We start from the raw sequence: 21,459 nt of genomic DNA on the forward strand, positions 1-21,459 counted from the left end.
GATATGAACTATTAAGGCTATCTTTAAGGTAATACTTTGAAGCCTACTTTGACCGATCTATTTCTCTAATAAGGAGCGAGAGGGAGTGCTTGTAGCATAGAGGTTTACTCCTTGGGCTGCGATCCAAAACGTGAGTGAGAAAGACAGGGATGTCTACTCCTGTAAAGAGTAACTGTCTTGGAAACTCACAGGGCAGTTCTACCATGTCCTACAGGGTCACTATGAGTCAGTAAGGACTCAATGGAGTGAGTTTGGTTTAGTTTTTATAAGGAGCAATAAGCAATTTTTTATGTTAGTGCTTGACAAACGTTTTCTGTAAATGGTCAGATAAATATTTCAGAGGTTTTGCGGGCCATATGGAATCCTGTCATAATTATACTATGTAAATACTCGAATGGAGTTATATTTAAGAACACTGCAATTTGAATTTCATATAATTTTTATGTCATGATACATACTACCCTTTGATGTAAGTATTGGAAAAATATAACTACTTAAAATGCCAAGATCATTCAGAAATAGTGGGACACATTTGGCCCCTGGGTCATAGTTTGTTCCACAATGTATCTATTTCATTAAAAAAAGTCAGCACTTTAAATTTAGAGAACAAAAACTAGTAGTTTCTGATATTCTTAACGTTACTTAAAAGTTATCTGCACACATTCTTTGCAAAATTGGAGTCCCAGGTAAATAACACACTGTAACAGACCCATTCCTACTTTTAAGCTTGTTTCCTCCCTTGGAATCAAATCATGTAAAGAGAAAGATGGAAAGTACTAAGCTGAAAACTTAAAAGGTCTCTTTCTAAGAAACAATTTGCAAAGTTATTCTCATAGATATGTCAGGAGTCTAAAGTATCCTTTTGATATGTCATTACCTTTTCTGCTGTCCAGCCAAACATCAAATTCTACATTACGGTAGATTTCTGGGTCTAGAGCTTTGAGCACTTTATAGGGGAAAAGCATCTTTGATGAATTTTCGGAAGACTGAAACAAAAACCATATCACAACTCCATCACCCTTCTGAAGAATGCCGTAAGGTTCGTTGCTTTTTTAAACCATATACACATGCCTTTTTCCTTTGTTAAAATGAGAAATTAATGGGATGATAAATTTTAGTTTATCTCTTCAAAATCAGAAGGCTAAAGAAGCAAAATGCTAGTAATCCAAAATGTTGTAGATAGCAGAAAAAATATAGTATCTGGAGCAGCCAACAACTCAGAACACATCTAAAGCAATGCAAATGAAACTACAGTAAGATTCATACAGGATTACTCAGCAAGGAAGTGTTTTTATGTGTATACAAGCAGCACAACTGCTCCGGTGTACTAAAGTCAGCTGAAAAAAAAATCAGAAATATTCATTTTATTTTGGTGAAAACACAGTTACGATTTCCAAAGGGAACAAATATCTATCTTCAATTCCAAAAATTTTACCACAATGTTGTTCTAAAACCGGCAACACTTGGGGCATTTTATTAAGGACACTGCTGTCACAGTATTGACCCTAAGTTGTTAGCCTCAAACTGCTGCTGTGCCATCAAACTCATTTGGGATTCACAGAAACGCAAAGTGACAGAGCAGAATCCTATAGGCTCTTTTAAGCTGGAATCTTCGGGGAGCACTCTGCCACTTTTTTCTCCTGATGAGCAATGGTGGTTGGTGGGTTTCAACTGCTTCACTTTCAGTTATTTTCCAAGTGCTTATTCATTTTGCCACCAAGGCTCAAGACTCAAACTGAAAGTCTGGATATTGGCATAACTGCTTAAACAGATAACTTGTCTCTGGCTTCTTCAACCTGTTTTTTCTTCAACTTTTATAGAACAGGATTATCACCTAGTTTCTTTGAAGAGAACAGGGATTAACATTTTTAATGGAAAGAAATCAGTCTTAAATTCATTGTCTTAACTTCAGAAACTGATTATAAGTTAAATGTCAGGATTATATTACTTTAACTTTAAAACAAGAGCTTCTGAAATTTCACAAATACTTAAAAGTTAAAATTCAGGAGATTGGCAATTCCATTTAAATTACAATAAGGAGAAAATTAAGTACGCATTTTACATTTCCAGACAGGTAAACAAGAACTGCCTCTCCTGCTCTATAATTAGAATGGACAAATTTAATCAGTTCATTAAGTTATGAAGCTATAATCCATGAGTATGAAAACTATATAGTCTTGGAAAATGAACAAAACCTCAAACCTTTGCTTCTTCTGTCCCTTGAATGAGCTCCTCTGCTACATTTTCAGCATCGCAGCTGGCAGCCCCCTCCTCTTCAGCCCTAATCAAGAAAGAGCAGAGCTTTATAGAAATGCAGGAGTTAAGAAGCCTTAAGTCTAATAACTATGCCGCCATCTAGTGGTAAAATGGTTCAGGTCTAAAATTCAGACTAATATTTTTCCATCCCAATATTGTAACTTATGTTTCCTTTTTGGATAAAGATGTACAGCCTCTGAAACCCAATGGAGTAGTTGTACTCTGTCTAACTGGGTCACTTTGAGTAGGAATTAACTGTGCTACACTAGAATTAGCACCGTATCTCCCAGATTCTGTACCACTTTTGTTCGCAGACTCTTGGAGATCCCTTGTACTTCACTTTGCAAGAATAGTGTATGTATGCTTCCATAAGAATTTAGTGTGCATGTTGCTGGCCCTGCTCTCCTTCATGACTGGGAAGAATCAAGCAGCCATTATTAACCCTCACTAAGGTCAATTATAGCACATGGTTTCCAGGATTTGATGGACAGCACAAATGTTTGAAGCTCAGGGTTGCAGCCATGAGGAAGCGGGTCTTTCCCCTGTCACACCTCCACACTGCTGAATTACTTTTAAAAAGTGTGATAATAAATGTGTTTAAGTCACTAAGTTTATGGTAATATATTTATGTTATGTAGCACTAAATAACTAGTACTATAGTTCCCAATAGCCTGAAGTCCTTATGACAAGATAGCAGTGAATAGAAATAATTTTTATCCTGATAAATGGGTGCCAACTGTTACATCTACAAATAAGGTTAAAAACACGTGTACCAAAAAAGCCTCAATCATCTGATAAACAAAACTATAAACCAACGATAACAAAAAAGGTAACACTTGAAGCTATCTGAATTCCCAGGAGACAAAAATAACAAAAACTAGGTATCCAGAAGAAATATAAGACAGCACCTACTTTATATCTCACACACTTTTTTTCAATAAATATGCTCAATACTCACAGTTTCCATGAAGATACACAAAATATACATGGTGTACGTCAAAAGCAGATGCTCAAAAATGCTTAACACTTGCCTTAGACTAAGAGTCTTTCCCACTAGCTGATTCTGTGTGTCAAGTAACCACTCTGAACCTCAGTTATCATCCACAAAATGATGGTGTGCTAGTTTAGATTTGTTGTTGTTTTTAACCTCAAGGTGTGGTTGAAGGCCTCCCTATAACAGATTTTCAAAGTATATTTGACCTCAAATTCCAAGAAGGTGGGGACAAAGACCTGCTTTTTCATCAAGCTCCTAAGGCAATTTGCATACAACCGAGATTTGAGAGTTACTGGATCAGATGGTTCTAAGGCTTCTAGCAATACAAAAATTATTTTGATTTGAACATAACTTCCAAAGTCCGAGCTTCTCAGAATAAAATCTATTTCTGTTATAACTTCTCTTCCTCCATAAAAAAAAAACCCAAAGGCAAACTCCCTGCCATAGAGTTAGTTCCAACTCACAGCGACCCTATAGGATAGAGGGGAACTGCTCATGAGGGTTTTTCAGGCTTTGCATCTTTAAGGGAGCAGAAAGCCTTATCGTCCTCCCTTAGTGCAGTTGGTGTGTTTGAACTATTGAACTTGTGGTTAGCAATGTGATTCGTAATCCACAACGCTATCAGGGCTCCCATAAAAACATACATACCGATTAGAGAGAGAGGGAGACAGAGAGAGGGAGCGATTGTGTTTGTGTGTGTATCCAAGCTTTCATTTTCAAATCATGATGCTGAGAAATGTGGAGTGTGGGTATTACGTAGTTGACATCCCCTTCCCCTATTACCTATTATGTGTTGCGCTCTTACAGTTGACTTGGTCGTCCTCACTTCCAGTCAGAGCATTATTTCTGTTCTTCTTGGAACCACTTCGAAACAATTCCACTGCAGTTTTCAACTCTCCTCCATCCACATCAAACACATCTTTATAGAGTATTTCATATAACACAGCTGAAGGAAAATATGGTCAATATTTTCTAACACTTTCAAAATAACCATAATCCAGTATACCAAGTTGAGTCAGGCATTAAGGTTTTAAAAGAACTTTATCAACTATTCATCGTGGCACCCTCGATTTAAAGACTGGTAACAAAACCTCTCCATCACACCCAAACATTTATAAAGTCTTCACATACCCTGACAGATTGCTGCGCTTGACTGATACTGTTTTGAGTACACAGAATCATAGTGGCCATTATTTGAATAACAGAGTAGAATCTGAAGAAAATGACATACAGAAAAATGAAGTGAATGTTACACATCTTGAATTTAGAAACCGATACATTTAATGAGCTTACTATGGTTTCAGGAAGTGATTCTAAAAATCCAAACATAAACTATACTTCATAAAGAGGTTTTCTTGACAGTAATTTTAAATACCATGCATAATTAAAAGCACTACCTGGATCACACTACTGTTAATATACAAACCCTGATTTACGTATTTGCAAATGATGAGAACTCTTACAAATCAAGTAAATGTAACAAAGTTTAACAGAGGTCAAAAGAACCTATTAAAAATTACTAGAGAAATTAGTTTAAGTATCCAAATGGAATTAGATATAGGGTGGTTGGAGGCATGGGTGGGATAAACTTCAGTGCATTCACAGAGTTATCAATTTTACTAAATAGCAGCAATATAACAATATTTAACTTAAGATCAACATTGCCAAAGTGGCTTACACAAAGAATTAAGACTTCACAAAGGATCCACAATTAGACCTTTAGCTTCTAGGCTGATTCCTTCAATCCTCAGTGATCAAAATTTGGTCAGTAACCAAATTACTTTAGTAAAAACTTTCTTTTGGTGGTTCCATATGACTTTTCTACATAACTATACCATTTTTTTTCTGTTCAAAAACTTGTGTTTTATGTGTGCGCTTCATGGGTATTTCTCATTGTTTGCGAATTTGCCTACTCAATAGAATTTGTTGTGCCCAAATCAATGCTTAAACAGCACTTTTAAGGCTAGTTGTGTACAGAATGGCAAAACATTGGGAGTCACACAATGCACACATTTTCAGCTGAGATCAAGCAATGTGATGCTCTTTCTTGTCTACTATACTTGTCTACTACAAACAAGTGTCCCTTTAAGTCTACTTAAGTTGCATGATTTTTTTAATTTTTGTGTTTTGTTAGTGATGGTAATGTTAAAAATGCTCCTTAAAGCATATAGTACTGAAGTCTAATGCTCTTAAGAAAGGTGTAGTGTACCTTATGGAGAAAAAGCACGTTAGATAAGCCTTGTTCAACTATGAAGTATAGTGCGTTGGTAGTTAGCTCAATGTCAGTGAATCAACAATGTGTCGTGAACAAGGTGTCCTGAATAAAACCAGATAAAATGAAGTTTTGTATTGATCAGCTGTTGAAACGGGACCAGAGGCTGTGTAGGAAATTAACTTTGCATTACCCCATGGAACAGTGATTCCTTATTTATTGATTCCATGCCTGCACTGACTTTATAGAGGATAACTACTGCCAATAACATTTTGAAGCCATCGCCAGCACCAGCAATCTGCGGCATCAAAAATGATCCATTCTCTGTGGTCTATCTGGTGATGGCAGATTTCTTTTTTGCAGAACAATTATCTTCTCTTCCTGGATTAACTTCTCCCGTTAGCAAAATTTGGAGCCCAGGTATATGTCCCACCACTGTTTTGGAAATATCCTTTCTCGTTCTATTAGTGCCCTTATGACACTCTTGTGTGAGCACTGGACTGCTAAAGGCAAGGCAGTGCTTCAAATCCAGCAGCTGCTTCTTGGGAGAAAGATAGGACTTCACCTCTTGGAAAATTTTCAACCCTGAAAACTCTCAGAGGGTGGCTTTAAATCAGAACGGACTCAATGGCAATAGGTTTGGGTTTTGGGGGGTTGAACTGAAGATCTGAGAACTCAAGTAAGAGAGATTAATAGCCTTATTAATCTATTGGTTATTAATAGAAAGCACATATTAAATAGTAAAGGAACTCCACTAACTAGAACTTATAAACAGACAGAAAATACAATGTGTAGTCGCTCTTCAATTGGCAAGTAGTTTTGTTTTCACTGGAAGAGGCAAAACTAGATATGTGACGTCTCTATGTTCTGAGTGGTATGCCAGCTGAAGGGCGGATGCAGGTGGACTATAATGATAGTTTAAGTATATGCAAACAAGCAACTAAATGTTGTTAAATGGAGGCCATCTACATTAATAAATACAAAGAAAATTATTTAGAAGGGCAATCCAAATGTAAGTTTTTACTTTCACGACACTGAAGTGAATGAAATTTATTTTCGTTCGTATTTCCACAAAAAGTTTTAGTTTACTTTTAATGTATTTCTAGACTTTTTAAAAAATAGGTCTCAGAGTACAGATAGGACTACCTTCCAGTAGTGTTCACCTTAACACTAAATACATTTATGAAGTGGAAGACAAATATATGCCGACTTCAGAGTTAAATCAACCTAGAAGGTACCAAGATGAACATTGGGGCATTGTTGTTGAAAGCGTGCTCTCAATTGTTTTATTTAAGGCTCATTAATGATGCTCACTGCTTTTAATTAATTTTGTTTTAAAACTCCAAACAATTCAAATATAAATCTTAGAGCTTGAACTTTTTTTATTGTCGTTCGAGTGAAAATACACTGGGCAAATTAGTTTGGTTTTTTTTTTCCAAAAAACCATTTATATGTAACATTTTATATCCTTGATTGTAATCACCTCACTTCCTCCTTGGGTGGCCCCTTCCAGTCTTTTAAGCTGTGTTTCAGTGCAAATGCGGCCTCCTTTTGGTTTTGTTTGGTTGCTTACACTGAGGAGCATACTCCTCTCCATTCTTAATGTCCACCTGCTAGACCATTGCCAAGGTTTTTAGCCTTTTCTCTTGCTAGTCTTTTCTTGCACCTATGTAAGTTTTGGCACAACAATTTACTTAAGACACTCTTAGAAGTGTCTTTGCTTTGAGGGGGGGCGACGAGGGGCTGCCTGTACTTAAATTTTCAATATGAACAAATATACTGACTTCATAAATCCTTACACCAGACATACACATACTATACACATACCTGTATAATCGTGTGCATGCATATACCCAGCTGCTAAGCACAAGAGAGCTTCGTATACATGGTTGAGACTTATTATTTTCTCAAGGTTGCACATATTTGGAAGTGCTTATAGTTTTAAATTCTAAAGGATGCAGAATGGATGACACTTTCCCCTTAATTAGAATAATACCTCTGGAAGATGTACAAGACTCATTTAAAAGCAGATCTGAAAACTTGTAAAAATATGGTGTGGGTACTATGAATATTTATTACTATTTCAAAATTTCTCTGTATAAGCCTACAGAACAAAATAGAGAAAATAATTTGACCAGTGGAGTTACAGATTTCCCAGGTAATGATAAAAATGCTTAAAATTCATCTCAAGCAATACTTTTTCAATGTCAAAATACAAAAGCTAATGTTCCCCTTACTCAAAAAATTCTGATGAGGTCACACTACTGAGTGAAATACTTGCAATGAGGACTTATGGGTAAGTATATTGATGCCTATAAATTACATTTAAGAATATCAGTAATTAAGATGAACTGATTACATGCATAGATGGATATGTAGTAATAGAAAAATGTTAAGAGAATCCAGGTAATAAGTATATTTACATACATCTACATATTCATTTGTGAAATCTTTTAATTTTGGTGCATGTTGGAAAATTTCACAAAATGTTAAAGTTTCAATGGACTATTCTATACAATGAAATGCTAAATTCTTTGGCATGGTATAATACCTTACTCCTTGTATGAGCTTGGCTTATCTCTTTGGAGACCCTGGGTAGATCAAATGGTGAACGCACTCAACTACTCATTATAAGGTTGGAGGTTTGAATCTACTCAAAAATACCTTGGAAGAAAAGCCCAGTGATGAACTGCAGAAAACTCAGCCATTAAAAATTCTCGAGTGCAATTCTAGTCTGACACATACGAAGGGTCCCTAGGATCAAGAATTAATTTGATGGCAATAGGTAAAACCCTATCTTTTCATCAGAACCCTGCCCCTACCCAACTAGTAGGCTCTGCTCCCAAAGGGTCTTCTCTTGTTTCCATACAGTGTTTGCTCTGAAGAGTACCCTTCACACCTGCTAGGCACCTTTTCTGATTTTTCATTTAAATGTCACCACCACCAGAAGTTTTCTAATCCCTGTCAAGCTGAGTTTAGAGCATTTTCTTTTATGCTTGTACATATTAAAACTTAAAAAGTTGCTGCAATTAACTAAGCATCTATCTTTCACAGGCCTGGGAGGGCAAGGATTTTGTTGTATTCATTTTGTTATCCCCCAAACCAAAGACACAGCTGGGTACATCATAGATGTCAGTATCATCAGTGAAAGCATGCACCCCAATGTATAGTTCTCCTCTCTCACTGGCATCCTCATCAATATTCTTCATTCCTGCTGCTGCTGTTTCTTTAGTTCACGTTTTTGCCTAGATTGCTGTAACGGCGTCCCACTGATTCTCCAAGTGCCTGGGGCCTTGTCTCACCTCCATTAAAGTAGTAATCAAGTTTAGTTTCATGGTGATACCAGACTTACAAAACATAAATATTGTGCATTCACCATTTTTAAAACTTGAGGAGGCCTGGTAGCATAGTCGTTATGTTTTGGGCTGTGATGTTCAAAGTTAGCAGTTTGAAAGACGAGGCTTTCTACTCCAGAAAAGTTAATATAGACTTAGAAACTCACAGGGGCAGTTTTACCCTGTCCTACAGGGTTACAATGAGTCCGCATTGACTCGATGGCTTTTGGGTTTTTGGTTAAATACTTTTTGGAAGAAAAGTGTGTAAGCTACAGAGCAATTTGTTTAATACATGTCCTCTATCCAACAAAATAAGCTGCTTATTTTCCCAGCACTTTACTAGGCAGTTAACAGTATCTGTCTTAGGAAAATTCTCAGACTAACAGCAGAAATAAACAAGTAAAATAAATACAATGTGTATAAACACTATAATTACTTTCTTGGGAGCTGTTAGGGGAACACAAAAGAAGGAAATAACTCTGGAGAGTTGAAAATGTTTCACAGGAATTTACTTTTGCAAAACAAAGGAACAAAAAGATAAAACTTGAAAGCCACAGGGATCAGGAACACAATGTAGTTGAAGGGTTGAGAAGCAATCAGGGCACTAAATGCCTATCTCACCAAAGTGCACCTTAATCTGTATATAACTTCAGGATGGCGATATTTTTATTAGAGAGGAATGTACATATATCTGCTTTCAAAAGTAGCTGAGAAACATTAGGAATGACTGGTGTGGAGGTAAGGAAAAGGGTGATGGCAGAGAAGTTTGGCATTTAAGACTATGTGGTTTTGTAAAATTAACTATGTTAAAGAAAATATTTCCTCATATTCTGGTAAGCCATTATTCAAGTTCTTTTTAGTCAACAAGTACTCATCTTACCTTGTCTTTATAACCATTACCCGTGACCGGAGTTGGAGGCTTTCCAGGAGAACGGTAAAGAATGAAATCCCGACTAGACGGTAGAAAATAAAAATAAGAGACCATTTGGTATATGTAAGCAATAGTTACAAGAATAAGTTATTTGCACTTTTAAACTTCTTACCTTTTTCAATATAAAATAATCCAAAATGCTTAAGATGCTAAACCAGATTAAGTCTGGGTAGACAGCTGGCCGGCCAAGAGATGGCTACTAGTTTGCGAGTTTGGGGAGCTCTCCTTTAAAGGGAGGGTTATAAAATATATTTGATAAAAGGCCAGGTAACAATGCCTCAAGAGCAACTATTAAATTCTGCTGTTGTTGGGTAAAAACACCACGGATAATGTACAGTATAAGCTAATAAGCATTACTGTGTTCCAATAAAACTACAAACAGTGAAATTTCAATTTCATTAATTTTCCCAGATCAGTCTTCTTTTGAGTATATTACAATATATAAAGCATACAAAACATTTGCTAATTCAACTTTTTTGTATGCACAATTCATTGACATAAAAGTGTTCAGCATTTTATGCTGCTCAACCCTCACCTGTTGCTCAAGGTTTCCAAACCCATTAACAAAAGCTCAGTGCCCCTTAAGCAAAGACTCCCGCTTTCCCCCTTTCTCTCACCATCACTAATCACCAAAAAGTTTGCTCTCTATATATTTGATTATTCCAAATATTTCAATTATTTTAACCATTTAAAAAATGTAAAAATGCTCTTAGCTTGAACACTATACCAAACCTGGAGGCAAAAGTATTTGGAAATACACACCGGCTTAAAAGCATAAAATGATTGCTCTCAGTGAAGAAATGAGGTGGCTACAAAACACCACCTTTAGCATGTCCCCAGGAGCATGTGGATCAACACGCAACACCCACTACCTCTCATCTACCGTATAGGGCTAGTGTTCAATACCTTTTATCTAGAGGAGTGTCACTTTTGCAGTTTTAATGGCCAAAACATAACTCACAAAGCAATAAATTTGCGTTTAAACTTTTTTCCCTATTACTTCTCCCTACTTCACCCCAAGGAGTTGTTTACGGAGCTCTTGTGGCACTGTGGCTAGGTGTTGGTTTCGCTAACAAAAAGGATGACGATTCAAGCCCGCCGTCTACTCCTAGGGGAAAAAAAGATGAGGCTGTAAGGCCTCAAAAGCCCTCTATTTGGTTGCTATGAGTCGACAGTGACTCTACCACTGTAGGCCTGGCGCTACAGGGGGTCAGCATTGCTGCTCGATGGTTGTGGGACTGCTGCACAGGAGAAAGATCAGGCAATCTGCTTCTGTGAGGGTTTCAGCCCCAGGAACTCCGGGGAGCAATTCTACTGGCCTATACAGGGTTACTATGAGTGGATTTGGTTTGGTGAAGGGGGCCCTTTAAATTTTTTTGTGAACTTATTTTGCCTTGAGAAGGACTACAGAGCAGTTTTCCATTCAACAATTCATACATTTTGTTTGATCTCATGCATGGCAATTCTCACTTCCCCTCTCCTTCCTCATTCCATTCCTCTACATTCCTTTTGAACTTGGTTTCAACTGTTCAGCCTCTGAAGACTTTTCTCAATTCCCTCATGCAATTTTAATCCCAGATACAGTGCTTAGCTGTTTATGTTTTGGCGCTCTTTGAAATATCACAAACTATTGTAATATGTAAGATCTTTTTTCTCTACGCAAGCACAGTTCTCCACCCCACTTGGTAGCAATATTGTACCCATTTAAAAACAAAAGAGACATCCAGGTAAAGAGACACGAATCCTCTTAAAGGATAAATATTCTAAGTTGCCACAAAAATAATACCAGCAAACTAAAAGTCCTTTATTATTCCACCCAAATAGATACAAAAATGAAGAGGGTGGTTGCAATAATGTTCTTCATACCAAAAGTTCACTAAACTGACTTTGCTTAGAACACTTCCATTCGACCTATCAATAAATCACATCTCAAATGCCCCCATTCCCCAAGTGACTTGAATGGAAACATTATATACACACACTTGTAAAAGAAAAGGAGATACAACTTACTTATAAATTAGAGAAAGAGCTCTTATTTCCAGCTGGCCAGCACTTTCCTAAATAGAAATAGTGCATAAAATTTTTTAAAATTCTGTAGCTAGGAGTTAGAAGTTTCTACAAGTTCAACTTAAAAAAAATCTGCTTAGCACTGTTTTGAGTAAAGAATGTGAAGAAACATTATAACTTGCTTTGGGGCTTGGGATCGTGCCAGAGTTATTCATTAAACTTAAATTTACACTTTAACAAAAAAGGATGCTAATTCCTTCTTAGTAAGCCATTAAGTAATAAGGACAGTTCATATGAAGTATTCAAAAAGCACAACAAAAATGTAACTAGTCTGAGAAAGCATAGGGAGAACAGTATTTAAAATACGCTTGAAGCCTAGAGCTAAATTAATTTTATCTACATAAAAATTACTTTTAAGTAAAATGTTTGTGGATCTTCCTCTCATGTAAAGAAACGGTAACTAAAACCCAGGGAATTATTTAATAAACAAATAACTGGAACATCGTGGTAATATTTGTCCCCACTCCCATCCCCTTTCCCTATTAAAGTAACATGAGAGAGGCTTATCTTGTTCCCAAACAGAAATGTTTGTAATGCCTGCTGTTCTTTCCTGATATCTATGGATAAGACTGTTAACAAACAATTCTCAATATTCACACAAAACAAAAGGTCAATTGCTAGTCCATAAACATGTTAAGAGTTATTAATTGAACACAGCTGTCTACTTAAGACTTGTTGGCTCTTGTCATAGTGAACATTTATTTCATCTTACCTTAGGATCTCCCAGTCGTTTCAGGTATTTCTCATAAGACCCCTCCACATACTTGAAAAATAAAAAAACTTTGCTCAACCAAATACATAGAATACTAAAATCTGATTTTATTCTGCAGTATTATCCTTCAATTTTTTTGCCCCTTCAAAAGTATGACAAAAATCTCTACTTTTCACAGCACCTCAAGATGTGGACAGACACAAAAGTTACATGCAGGGATACACTGGACAATAAAAGCCTATTAGGTATTGGTCCTGGCTTAGCCACAAGCCAGTATCTTACAAATTGAAATGACAATTTTCATACATCAAGTAAACTCAGCCAATTATAATCTTAAATTAGAGAGGAGACCTGCATGTATAAAATTAAACTAAGGAACTTCAATGAGAATTTTATTGGTTTGAAAATAATCCAGGATAAAAAACTTTTGAGGGTGATGGATAGGTTGTCTTGGGAGTGGCTGTGGTTACTATCAGGCTCCACCTGGGACAGTTCAGGTGCATCCCCTCCGGATAATTTGCATTTTCTCCCCAGGAAGACTGAATCAACATCTAGAGTGCAACATGATCCCCAGGTGATTCTTATATACACAACTGGGGCTGGTGGATAAGCCTGAATAAAGTGTTTCAAAGTCAGGGGAATCCATGCCTCTTTAAGATTGCCAAAGCTACGAATTTAAACTGGTGAATTTTGTTTTATATAAAAAGTACCTCAATTGTAATAAAATTCAGGGAATGTAATAGATACAAGTTATAATTCCTAAAATTAAAGTCACTGCCATCAAGTCAATGCTGACACATAGTGACCCTTATAGGACAGAGTCGAACTGCTCCTGGGGTTTCTGAGACTGAAAATCTTTATGGGAATAGAAAGCCATGTCTTTCTCCCACAGAGCAGCTGGTGGGTTCAAACTGCTAATTTTTCTGTTAGCAAGCCAAGTTGTAACCTACTATGCTAGAGGTTTAAAAAATAAAATCCATTTTTAACTTTGTCGACCACTTTATTTTTTAAACATTTTTGTTAAAGTATAATGGCCATATAATAAAGAGAAGGTATTTAAAAATGCAAAAGGCTGACGAGTGTTTTTTTTTAACTTAGCCACAAAACTATCACCAAAATTGTGATAGTAGACACGTCCATTACCCTGGCAAATTTCCCTACCTGCCAACCCCGTGAAACCACAAATCTGCTTTCTGTTACTATACATCAGTCTGCGTTATTGAGTTTTTAAAAAAGGAAACCATACAGCTGTACTCCTTTTTTGGTCTGGTTTTTGTCACTCAGCTTAATCCACACAGATTTACATTTTTATACATATCCCTATGATTCAAAATGTAGTTTACGAATCGACATTACTAGTAAGGTGTGTTTAAGAATGCAAAATCCTTGACCTACTGGATGAGAATTTATATTTCAACACGCTCCCTGGGTGGTTTTGTTTGCGCACGATTCTTGAGAGGCACTGCTTTACACCGTGGCATTGAATTTGAAGTCATTTCAGGAGTAATTATTCCCCAGGTGTGGTAAAAAACCAATGAACTTCAAGAGTAATGTTTTAAATTAAAGTCAAGGAATTTTCATATAGTTTTAAAATTCACAACTACCTGTTGAGAAATTTAGAGTAAACCTTGGATGGGGAGGCAAATATCCATAATAAACTTTTAGAAGAAACTGGCACTGGATAGACTAGGGGTGTTTTTATATATATGAAAGCTTTTCTTAAATGCCAGATGAAAGGGCACAAGTTAAATTAAAAACCACGAAAGTCAATTGCCATCGAGTCAATGCAGACTCATAGTGACCCTATAGCGGTCAGGGTAGAACTGCCCCTGTGGGTTTCCAAGATTGTAACTTTTTAAGGGACTACAAGGCCCCATCTTTCTCCTGAGGAGTGGTTGGTGGTTTCAAACTATAGACCTTGCAGATCGCGGCCCAACATGCAACCACTATGCCACCAGGGCTCCTCAAATCAAATTGGAGTTCAAAAAAACATTCAGTTTTGTTAAGAAGTCAATTAATAATTGAGCATGCAAAGATATTCTCAAGAAGTTGTTTTACTTAAAGTCAATCCTTTGTGGCGGAACTCCAACGACCACAATTTATCCCTTAAGATTAGTAATTGTTTCCCGACTAGTATTAAGTTTCACAAGCTTCCTCCAAATGACTTGATGGAAGTTTACTCTGCACAGGATTAAGCATGAAAATAGAAAGGGTTTCCAATTAGATGTTTTCAAATGTGTATTTTAAGACACAACTAAACCTTTCCCATTTCATGATTACAACCAACTGTTCAAGAAAACAGTAGAATGAAAATGCAAAACACTAGACAAAAAGTAACTTCAGGTTGTGTATGTTGATGAAAAGGGAGTTATGAGAAAGGCACAAGTTCAAGCTTTCTTAATTTTTAATCAGAGTCTAGAATTATGCTAGCTAGGGGTGAGGAGGTGGATGGAAATTAAGTATAGAAAAACTTGAGGATGAAATTTGTCATATGTAAATGCTCATTCATCTCCTCGCTGCTACATATCCTCTACTGACAACTCTCCTCTGGGTATGTATGCTACTTACAGATTCAAAAGCTTGTTGATTTTTCCTCATGTATGTGACACAAGCCTTCCTAACTTCCAGATGATGGACCTGGCTGTAAAACAGCTGAAAATAAAAGACCAGTTCACTGTCAGCAGTCACTGGAAATAGAAGCTTGTAAATTAAGACAATAACCAAACACTTAAATCCCTCTTATTCTGAACATTACGTAGTAAATTTAGTAGTAGTAGTTGCTTACTTATAAGATCAAATAACAGTTCAAAGTTTTCTTTAACCCCATTTTCACATTCCTCTTGCATTTCAAATTAGCATTTTAAAAAATAAAGATAGCAAAAATGACAACACGAGTAATCGAACTAATCAGCAATGATATGCAACAAGTTAAAATAAGGGCCACTCAGGCTCCTTCCAGGGCCTGTTAAGTCTGGGTGTTCCCATGGTAAGAGAAAAGGGCATTTGGCTTCTTTATGTATTAGTTGAGAAACCTTTTAGAGGATTATAGGTTTTTTCACTAAGGGACTATTATAATATCTAGCTCTGAGAACTCCAAATGGGGAAGATGTGTTTGTTTTCCTTTTACCTGCTCCGAAATAGCCCGAAAGAGGCAAGAAGCATCCTTGGCAGTCATCTTTCGAAACAGCCCTAAACTGCCTAAATATTCATCCATTGATGCCTCATTCAGAGACTTCTGGCCGCAGTATTTTTTCCAGGCTTTTTGCATTGTGCAGGGGGTGGGGTGGGGTGGAGAAAGGAACAGAAAGAAGTATAGCAAGAGGGTGAGAGGGGGAAAGCAGGGTGCAGGTAGGGATGGGGAGCAGTGACTTGAGCTTGCTTATGCAGGTAATCCAGGAAGCAGCATAAAGTAGGTTTGAGATGGCAGTTGGAGTCAGCACCGCAGCATCTTGGCAGGTCTCAGGAGCAGAAGCACAGGACTGGCTTGCCCAGGTCAGGGGGAATCCTGTGAAAAGAAGAGGAAGAGCGGATACTCCTAGGGGTAGGGGTGGGGGGGCGCTGCAGGCAGCACACGGAGGGTCACGCTACCTTGTTGAGGAAGGGCAGGACTAACTCAATCATCCCAATCTTCACATAAGTGTGTACAAGCAGCTGAGCACTGGAGACCCAAAGCAAGGCCTATTTGCAGCATAAACCAGCACACCTGCTACACAAGGGCCTTTGAAGTGATTACAATATGAATCAAGTGTGTATGCAGCAGCTAGGCTCACTATACATTAAGATCTCAATACAAATTCCTTGCTCCCTTCATAGTTTGGGGGAGGGAGGAAGGGGAGAGAAACAGAAAACAAGTTACTAAGGACCTTTAGTGTTAAAAAAAAATCTTAAGAAAGGCAGAACTCCCCTTGATATAGGGGCAGAGGTCAGTTTAATCGGCCAAATGTCAAAGCAATTGTCTAGTTATTTCTGGTGTGAGGTCAACTTACTTAGTTCTCCCCGATATGACGCTCACAGACATGAAATCTATTGTTATGAAACCTTGTAAAACATGAACCAAAAATGGAAATGCAAAAGGCGTTCCTTCAAAACGAAGGCAATGAAATATTTAAGTGAAGCAACATGTAAAGAATAACCTGGTCACAAACTTTTAAAATGGGCAACATTTAAAATGCTTGTGGCACAACATAACAGGCACTGGACACGAGATATATCACTCTCTTGCTACCGTACTTCTCCATGAAAACTCTGAATTACGAGAAATTCGAAGTAAAATATGGCAGGTGCTTTTTAAAATCTACTCATATGCAGGGGCCACTTCTATTGCTCGATGCCACTGTGAAGTGGCTCCTTATTTGTTATTTAATGTTCAAGTCCAATCCCCATTGTTGCTTTTGTGGATGTGCTACAACAAATGTAAGTTTCAAAATCATTTTTCTAGTATCCATGGATCCAGTAGTAATCATTAATGCCTTCTATGAGGAAAAACTTCAATAAGCAATTTTTAATTAATGAATAAATACAGTTAGAAAAAAAATAAAATCTTGATTACCCTTTGCTGTCAATTTCAAGATCCTTGAACTTATCTCATAGTTAAACAAAGGGTAAGACTGCGTAGGTGACTCCTTTCTCCAAAGTTCTTAAATATGGTATAGGAAGAGGACTCCTAAATTTCTTTAAGGCCAAGATATAATTGTAAATGTTAAATGAAAAGATTAATTTATTTCTCATTTGTTTTACTTGCAGAAACATTAAATACAAAATTTTCAACCTACATTTTAAGTGAAAAATGTATATAAAGTTTTAATTAATACCAAATCAAATACTTCATTTTGAGTTGGAAAGAGATAATCAATCAGAAAAGTCATAGGCAAGAGTTGAAAAGAGGAAAACAAGTACAAGCAGTTAACAAGAAAAGGCAAGTTTAACACAGAGAAAAAAGACATAGAAATAGACCCACAAGACTATAGTTTATTGATTTTGACAAAGGAGCTGGAGCAATTGGACATTCATTTTTTAAATAATTAAAAAGAAAGATCTTCAATCTAAAGTCACATGCTGTATAATCTCTCTTCTCTCTCCCTCTCTCTCTCTCTTTCTGCCATCAAGCTAATCCACTCTTTCAGCAACCTGAAAGAACAGGGTAGAACTGCCTGTGCAGCTTTCCAAGATTGATGCTCTTCACTGGAATGGAAAGCCTGTCTTTCTCCCGTGGAGAAGCTGGTGGTTTTTAACTGGTGGCCTGTGTTAGCAACCCAACTCATAACTGCTACACCAGCAGGGCACTTACCCTATATAATGAAATAAGTAACTAAAAATGGATCATGGACATAAATGTAAAACAAGGCTGTTACACTTTTAGGTGAAAAAACAAAAACCTAAGGTTAAATCTTCAAGACTTTGAAGAAAAATAATGATAAATTAGAATCCATCAAAATTAAAAACCTTTGCTCTGCAAAATATAGTTTAAAGGATGAAAATACAACCCCAAACTAGGTGAAAACATTTATACATCATATATTCAACAAAAAAGTCCAAAATACATAAAGAAATCTCAAAATGCTATAAGGGCCTAGTTAAAAACTTACAAAGTTGAGCATCACAAAAGATAAGCACATAGGGATGTTCAACATCATTCGAAACTAAACAAAATTCACTGCCATTGGGTTGATTCCTTCTCAGCGGAACCCTCTATCATTATTGGTCTTAGGAAAACAAACATCACACTAAGACCACATATGAAATACTACTCCGTACCCACTAGAGCAGCAATAATTTTAAAATACAGATAGATAATAAACAGTGTGGAGAAACGAAAATAGTCATACATTGCTGATGGGATTATAAAACGGTACAATAATTTTTTAACAGCTTGGGAGTTTTTATGACAAAAGGAAAAAACATATTTTTAGCCATTACCATAGAGTCAATTCCAACTTATGGTGGTTGCCTCTTATGTCTTAAAAAGTTAAGCATAAGCTTAACATAACCCAAATTCTAAACCCAAACTCACTGTTATAGAGTTGACTCCAATTCATAGTGACCCAGTAGGACAGTACATAACTGTCCCTGTGCATTGCTGAGGTTATAAATCTTTGTAAGAAGAGCACAAAGCCGTATTTTTCACCCAGAAGACTGGCTGATGGGTTTGAGTGCAGACCTCCTAACTAGAAGCCCAATGTAGAACCAACCCACGTCATCACCAGAGCTCCAAATGGAACCTACCGCAATTAGATTCCTAGGTCTTTTTAAGAAAAAGTAAATAATGCATATACACAGAGACTTGTACAAGAATACTAATAGCAGACTGAAGTAAAAATAGAGACAATTGAAACGTATACATTTATTTTTAAAATGTAGTGACTATTGTTGAATGAATTATTATAGAATGGACTACTAATCACTAGTTGAAAGAAATGAGCTACATTTATGCAATATGGATAAACCTCAAAATCATTATGAATTAAAGAAACCAGAGGCAATCAACCACATCTTGTATGATTCCATTTATATGAAATACACCAAACATGCAAACCTATAAAAGAAAGTTGTCTGAAGCAGGGTTTGAACATGTATTGACTACAAACAGTTACATAAAGGATCCTTTTGGTGTGACTAACGCATTCTAAAACTGGATGGTGGTGGTATTTGGACATTTATAAATAGTATTTCTTAATTTTCTTACTAAAAATATTTAGTAAGTATTGAGTTGTAAAATAGTTGGAATTCACATACCACACATTATCACACATTTAAGGTATATAATTTAGTGGCATTTAGTATATTCCATTGTGCAAATATCACCAGTCATTTTTAGTACATTAGTAAACCCCACATTTAACCCACTAAATCCCTTACACCTTCCTTTAGCCCTAGGCAAATGCTAATGTATCTTCTAGCTTTATAAATTTGCCTAGACACTTCATACAATGGGATCATATAACATGTGGTCCTTTTATGATTAACATATTAAACTTAACGTGGTTTTTAAACTTAAAATTTTCAAGATTCATCCATTTTGTAGCACATATCAGTACTTCAATTCTTGTACAGTTAAACCACGTATTTACCCATTCTGCAGTTGATAGCTTTTTTTTGTCTTAGCACAAAAATAATGCTAAGAAACATTCATATATAAGTTTTTGTATGTATTTTCAATTATCTTGGACATATATCTATGGAAATGGAATTGCTAAATTGTAGGGTCAAGATGTTTTATTCAAAATAACCACACCATTTTAAATTTTCAAAAGCAATATATCTAATATCTCCACATCCTTGTCAAAACTTGCTATTAATCAACTAGCTTTCTCAGAATCCATTAAGGCTGGCAATTCAAACTCACCTGTGGTTCTGCAGGAGAAAGAAGATGGGAGATTTGGTCCTATGGATTACAGACTAGGAATCCCAATGGGCCCTTCCCTATAGGATCTCTGAGTTGGAATAGACTACAGAGCACACAACAGCAGCCATCCTAGTAGGTGTGAAGCAGTATATCATTTTTTAAAATTTGTACTTCCCCAAGAGCTAATTATGATGAAAATCTTTTCATGCAGCCTCTTAGAGATATGCCTACTCAGATCCATTACCCATTTTTAAATGGGTTGTCTTATTACTGAGTTGCAACGTTATTCTTTTTTATTTTCTCTATGCTGTTTCTCATATAATTTGCAAAAATTCTCTCCCATTTGAGGGGGGTTGTCATTATACTCTCTCCACTGTGAAAACATTTGAAACTCAACTATTTTTCATTTAAAACTGGTGAATTTTATAATAGATACACCTTATGAAAAGAGCTATTAAAAAAGGTTAATAAAATTCGACAGTTATCACCAAAGATATAGCCAAGATAAGATCAAAAATATACAGGAATGTCAAGTAACACCATATGAAGGGAAAGAGATACTACTGCTCACATCTAAGAATGACTGAAAATTTAAAAATTAAAAACTGGTTAATGCCAAGTGCTAACAAACACATTAATGAAAAGAAGGGAAAATGTCAGCCACTCTGAAAAACAAAGCTTAACAGTTTCTGATAAAGTTAGTTACCATATGACCTAGAAGCCTACTCAAGATGAAAATTTACCTTCACACAAAACCCCATATATATCTACAGCAGCTTCATTCATAATTATGATCTCCCAAAACAGAGCTTTCTTCAAAGGATAATGAACAAACCCTGGTGCATACATGAATACAATATCCAGCGATTAAAAATGAAAAAAACTATTGATCCAAATACAGAAACATGTAAAAATCTCAAATGCCTCATTCTAAATGAAGCAAATTCAAAAGGGTATATACTATATGAACGTATTTCTATGATACTCTAGAGAAGGAAAAGCTATACAAAGGAAAAACAGATCCGTTGTTAGGTTGGTCTTAAAGGGTTGGGTTTACGACAAAAGGATCACTAGAGGATTTTATGGAGTGATGTAATTGTTCTGAGTCTTGACTTTGGTTGTGATTTCATGGCCAAGTACTTATCAAAACTTATAGGTGACGCAGTGGTTACTTGCGCTCCGCAAAATCAGCAGGTTGAAATCACCAGTCACTCTGAGGTAGTAAGATGGAGCATTCTACTCCTGTAAACCGTTAAACTGAAACACACAGGGGTAGTTCTAACCTGTCCCATAAGGTCACTGTAAGTCGGCACTGACTTGATGCAGAGATTTTGAGGTTTTATTTTTGGTATATGACTTTTATAAGAAAAAAATATGAACATTTCTGTGTGACATTTTATATATATATATATATATATATGAATGAAATTTGGAGGCTCAATCCAGGAAAACAAACTATAACCATGAAGAGGCCTAAAGAGGGAAGAAAATACAATTTTGCTAATCATGTAACAAAAATTCTAACATGCAATATAATGTATCTAATAGGATACAAAGTTCAGATTGAGTTGGAAATGTTTTATGAAGTAGCTACAATAAAACCAATGTCC

At 36.3% G+C, this 21,459-nt stretch overlaps 1 protein-coding gene across 3 annotated transcripts in view; it reads right to left on the minus strand.

Annotated features, from left to right (window-relative positions):
* ALG13 (ALG13 UDP-N-acetylglucosaminyltransferase subunit) overlaps nt 1-21,459 on the minus strand; it is a 70,928-nt gene that overhangs the window by 32,266 nt on the left and 17,203 nt on the right. For 2 of the 3 annotated variants that reach the window (XM_075538953.1, XM_075538952.1), the window contains exons 4-12: nt 15,635-16,012; nt 15,076-15,159; nt 12,508-12,558; nt 11,739-11,785; nt 9,678-9,750; nt 4,382-4,463; nt 4,034-4,196; nt 2,203-2,281; nt 878-986 (exon numbers count right to left, since the gene is read on the minus strand). In XM_075538953.1, the coding sequence (XP_075395068.1) occupies nt 878-986; nt 2,203-2,281; nt 4,034-4,196; nt 4,382-4,463; nt 9,678-9,750; nt 11,739-11,785; nt 12,508-12,558; nt 15,076-15,159; nt 15,635-15,775 (829 nt within the window). In that variant the 5' untranslated portion in view covers nt 15,776-16,012. The remainder of the gene's footprint in view (nt 1-877; nt 987-2,202; nt 2,282-4,033; nt 4,197-4,381; nt 4,464-9,677; nt 9,751-11,738; nt 11,786-12,507; nt 12,559-15,075; nt 15,160-15,634; nt 16,013-21,459) is intronic. The other variant, XM_075538954.1, reaches the window with a different exon arrangement.

The sequence above is a fragment of the Tenrec ecaudatus genome, chromosome X (genome assembly GCF_050624435.1).
Source record: "Tenrec ecaudatus isolate mTenEca1 chromosome X, mTenEca1.hap1, whole genome shotgun sequence".
Lineage (NCBI taxonomy): Eukaryota > Metazoa > Chordata > Mammalia > Afrosoricida > Tenrecidae > Tenrec > Tenrec ecaudatus.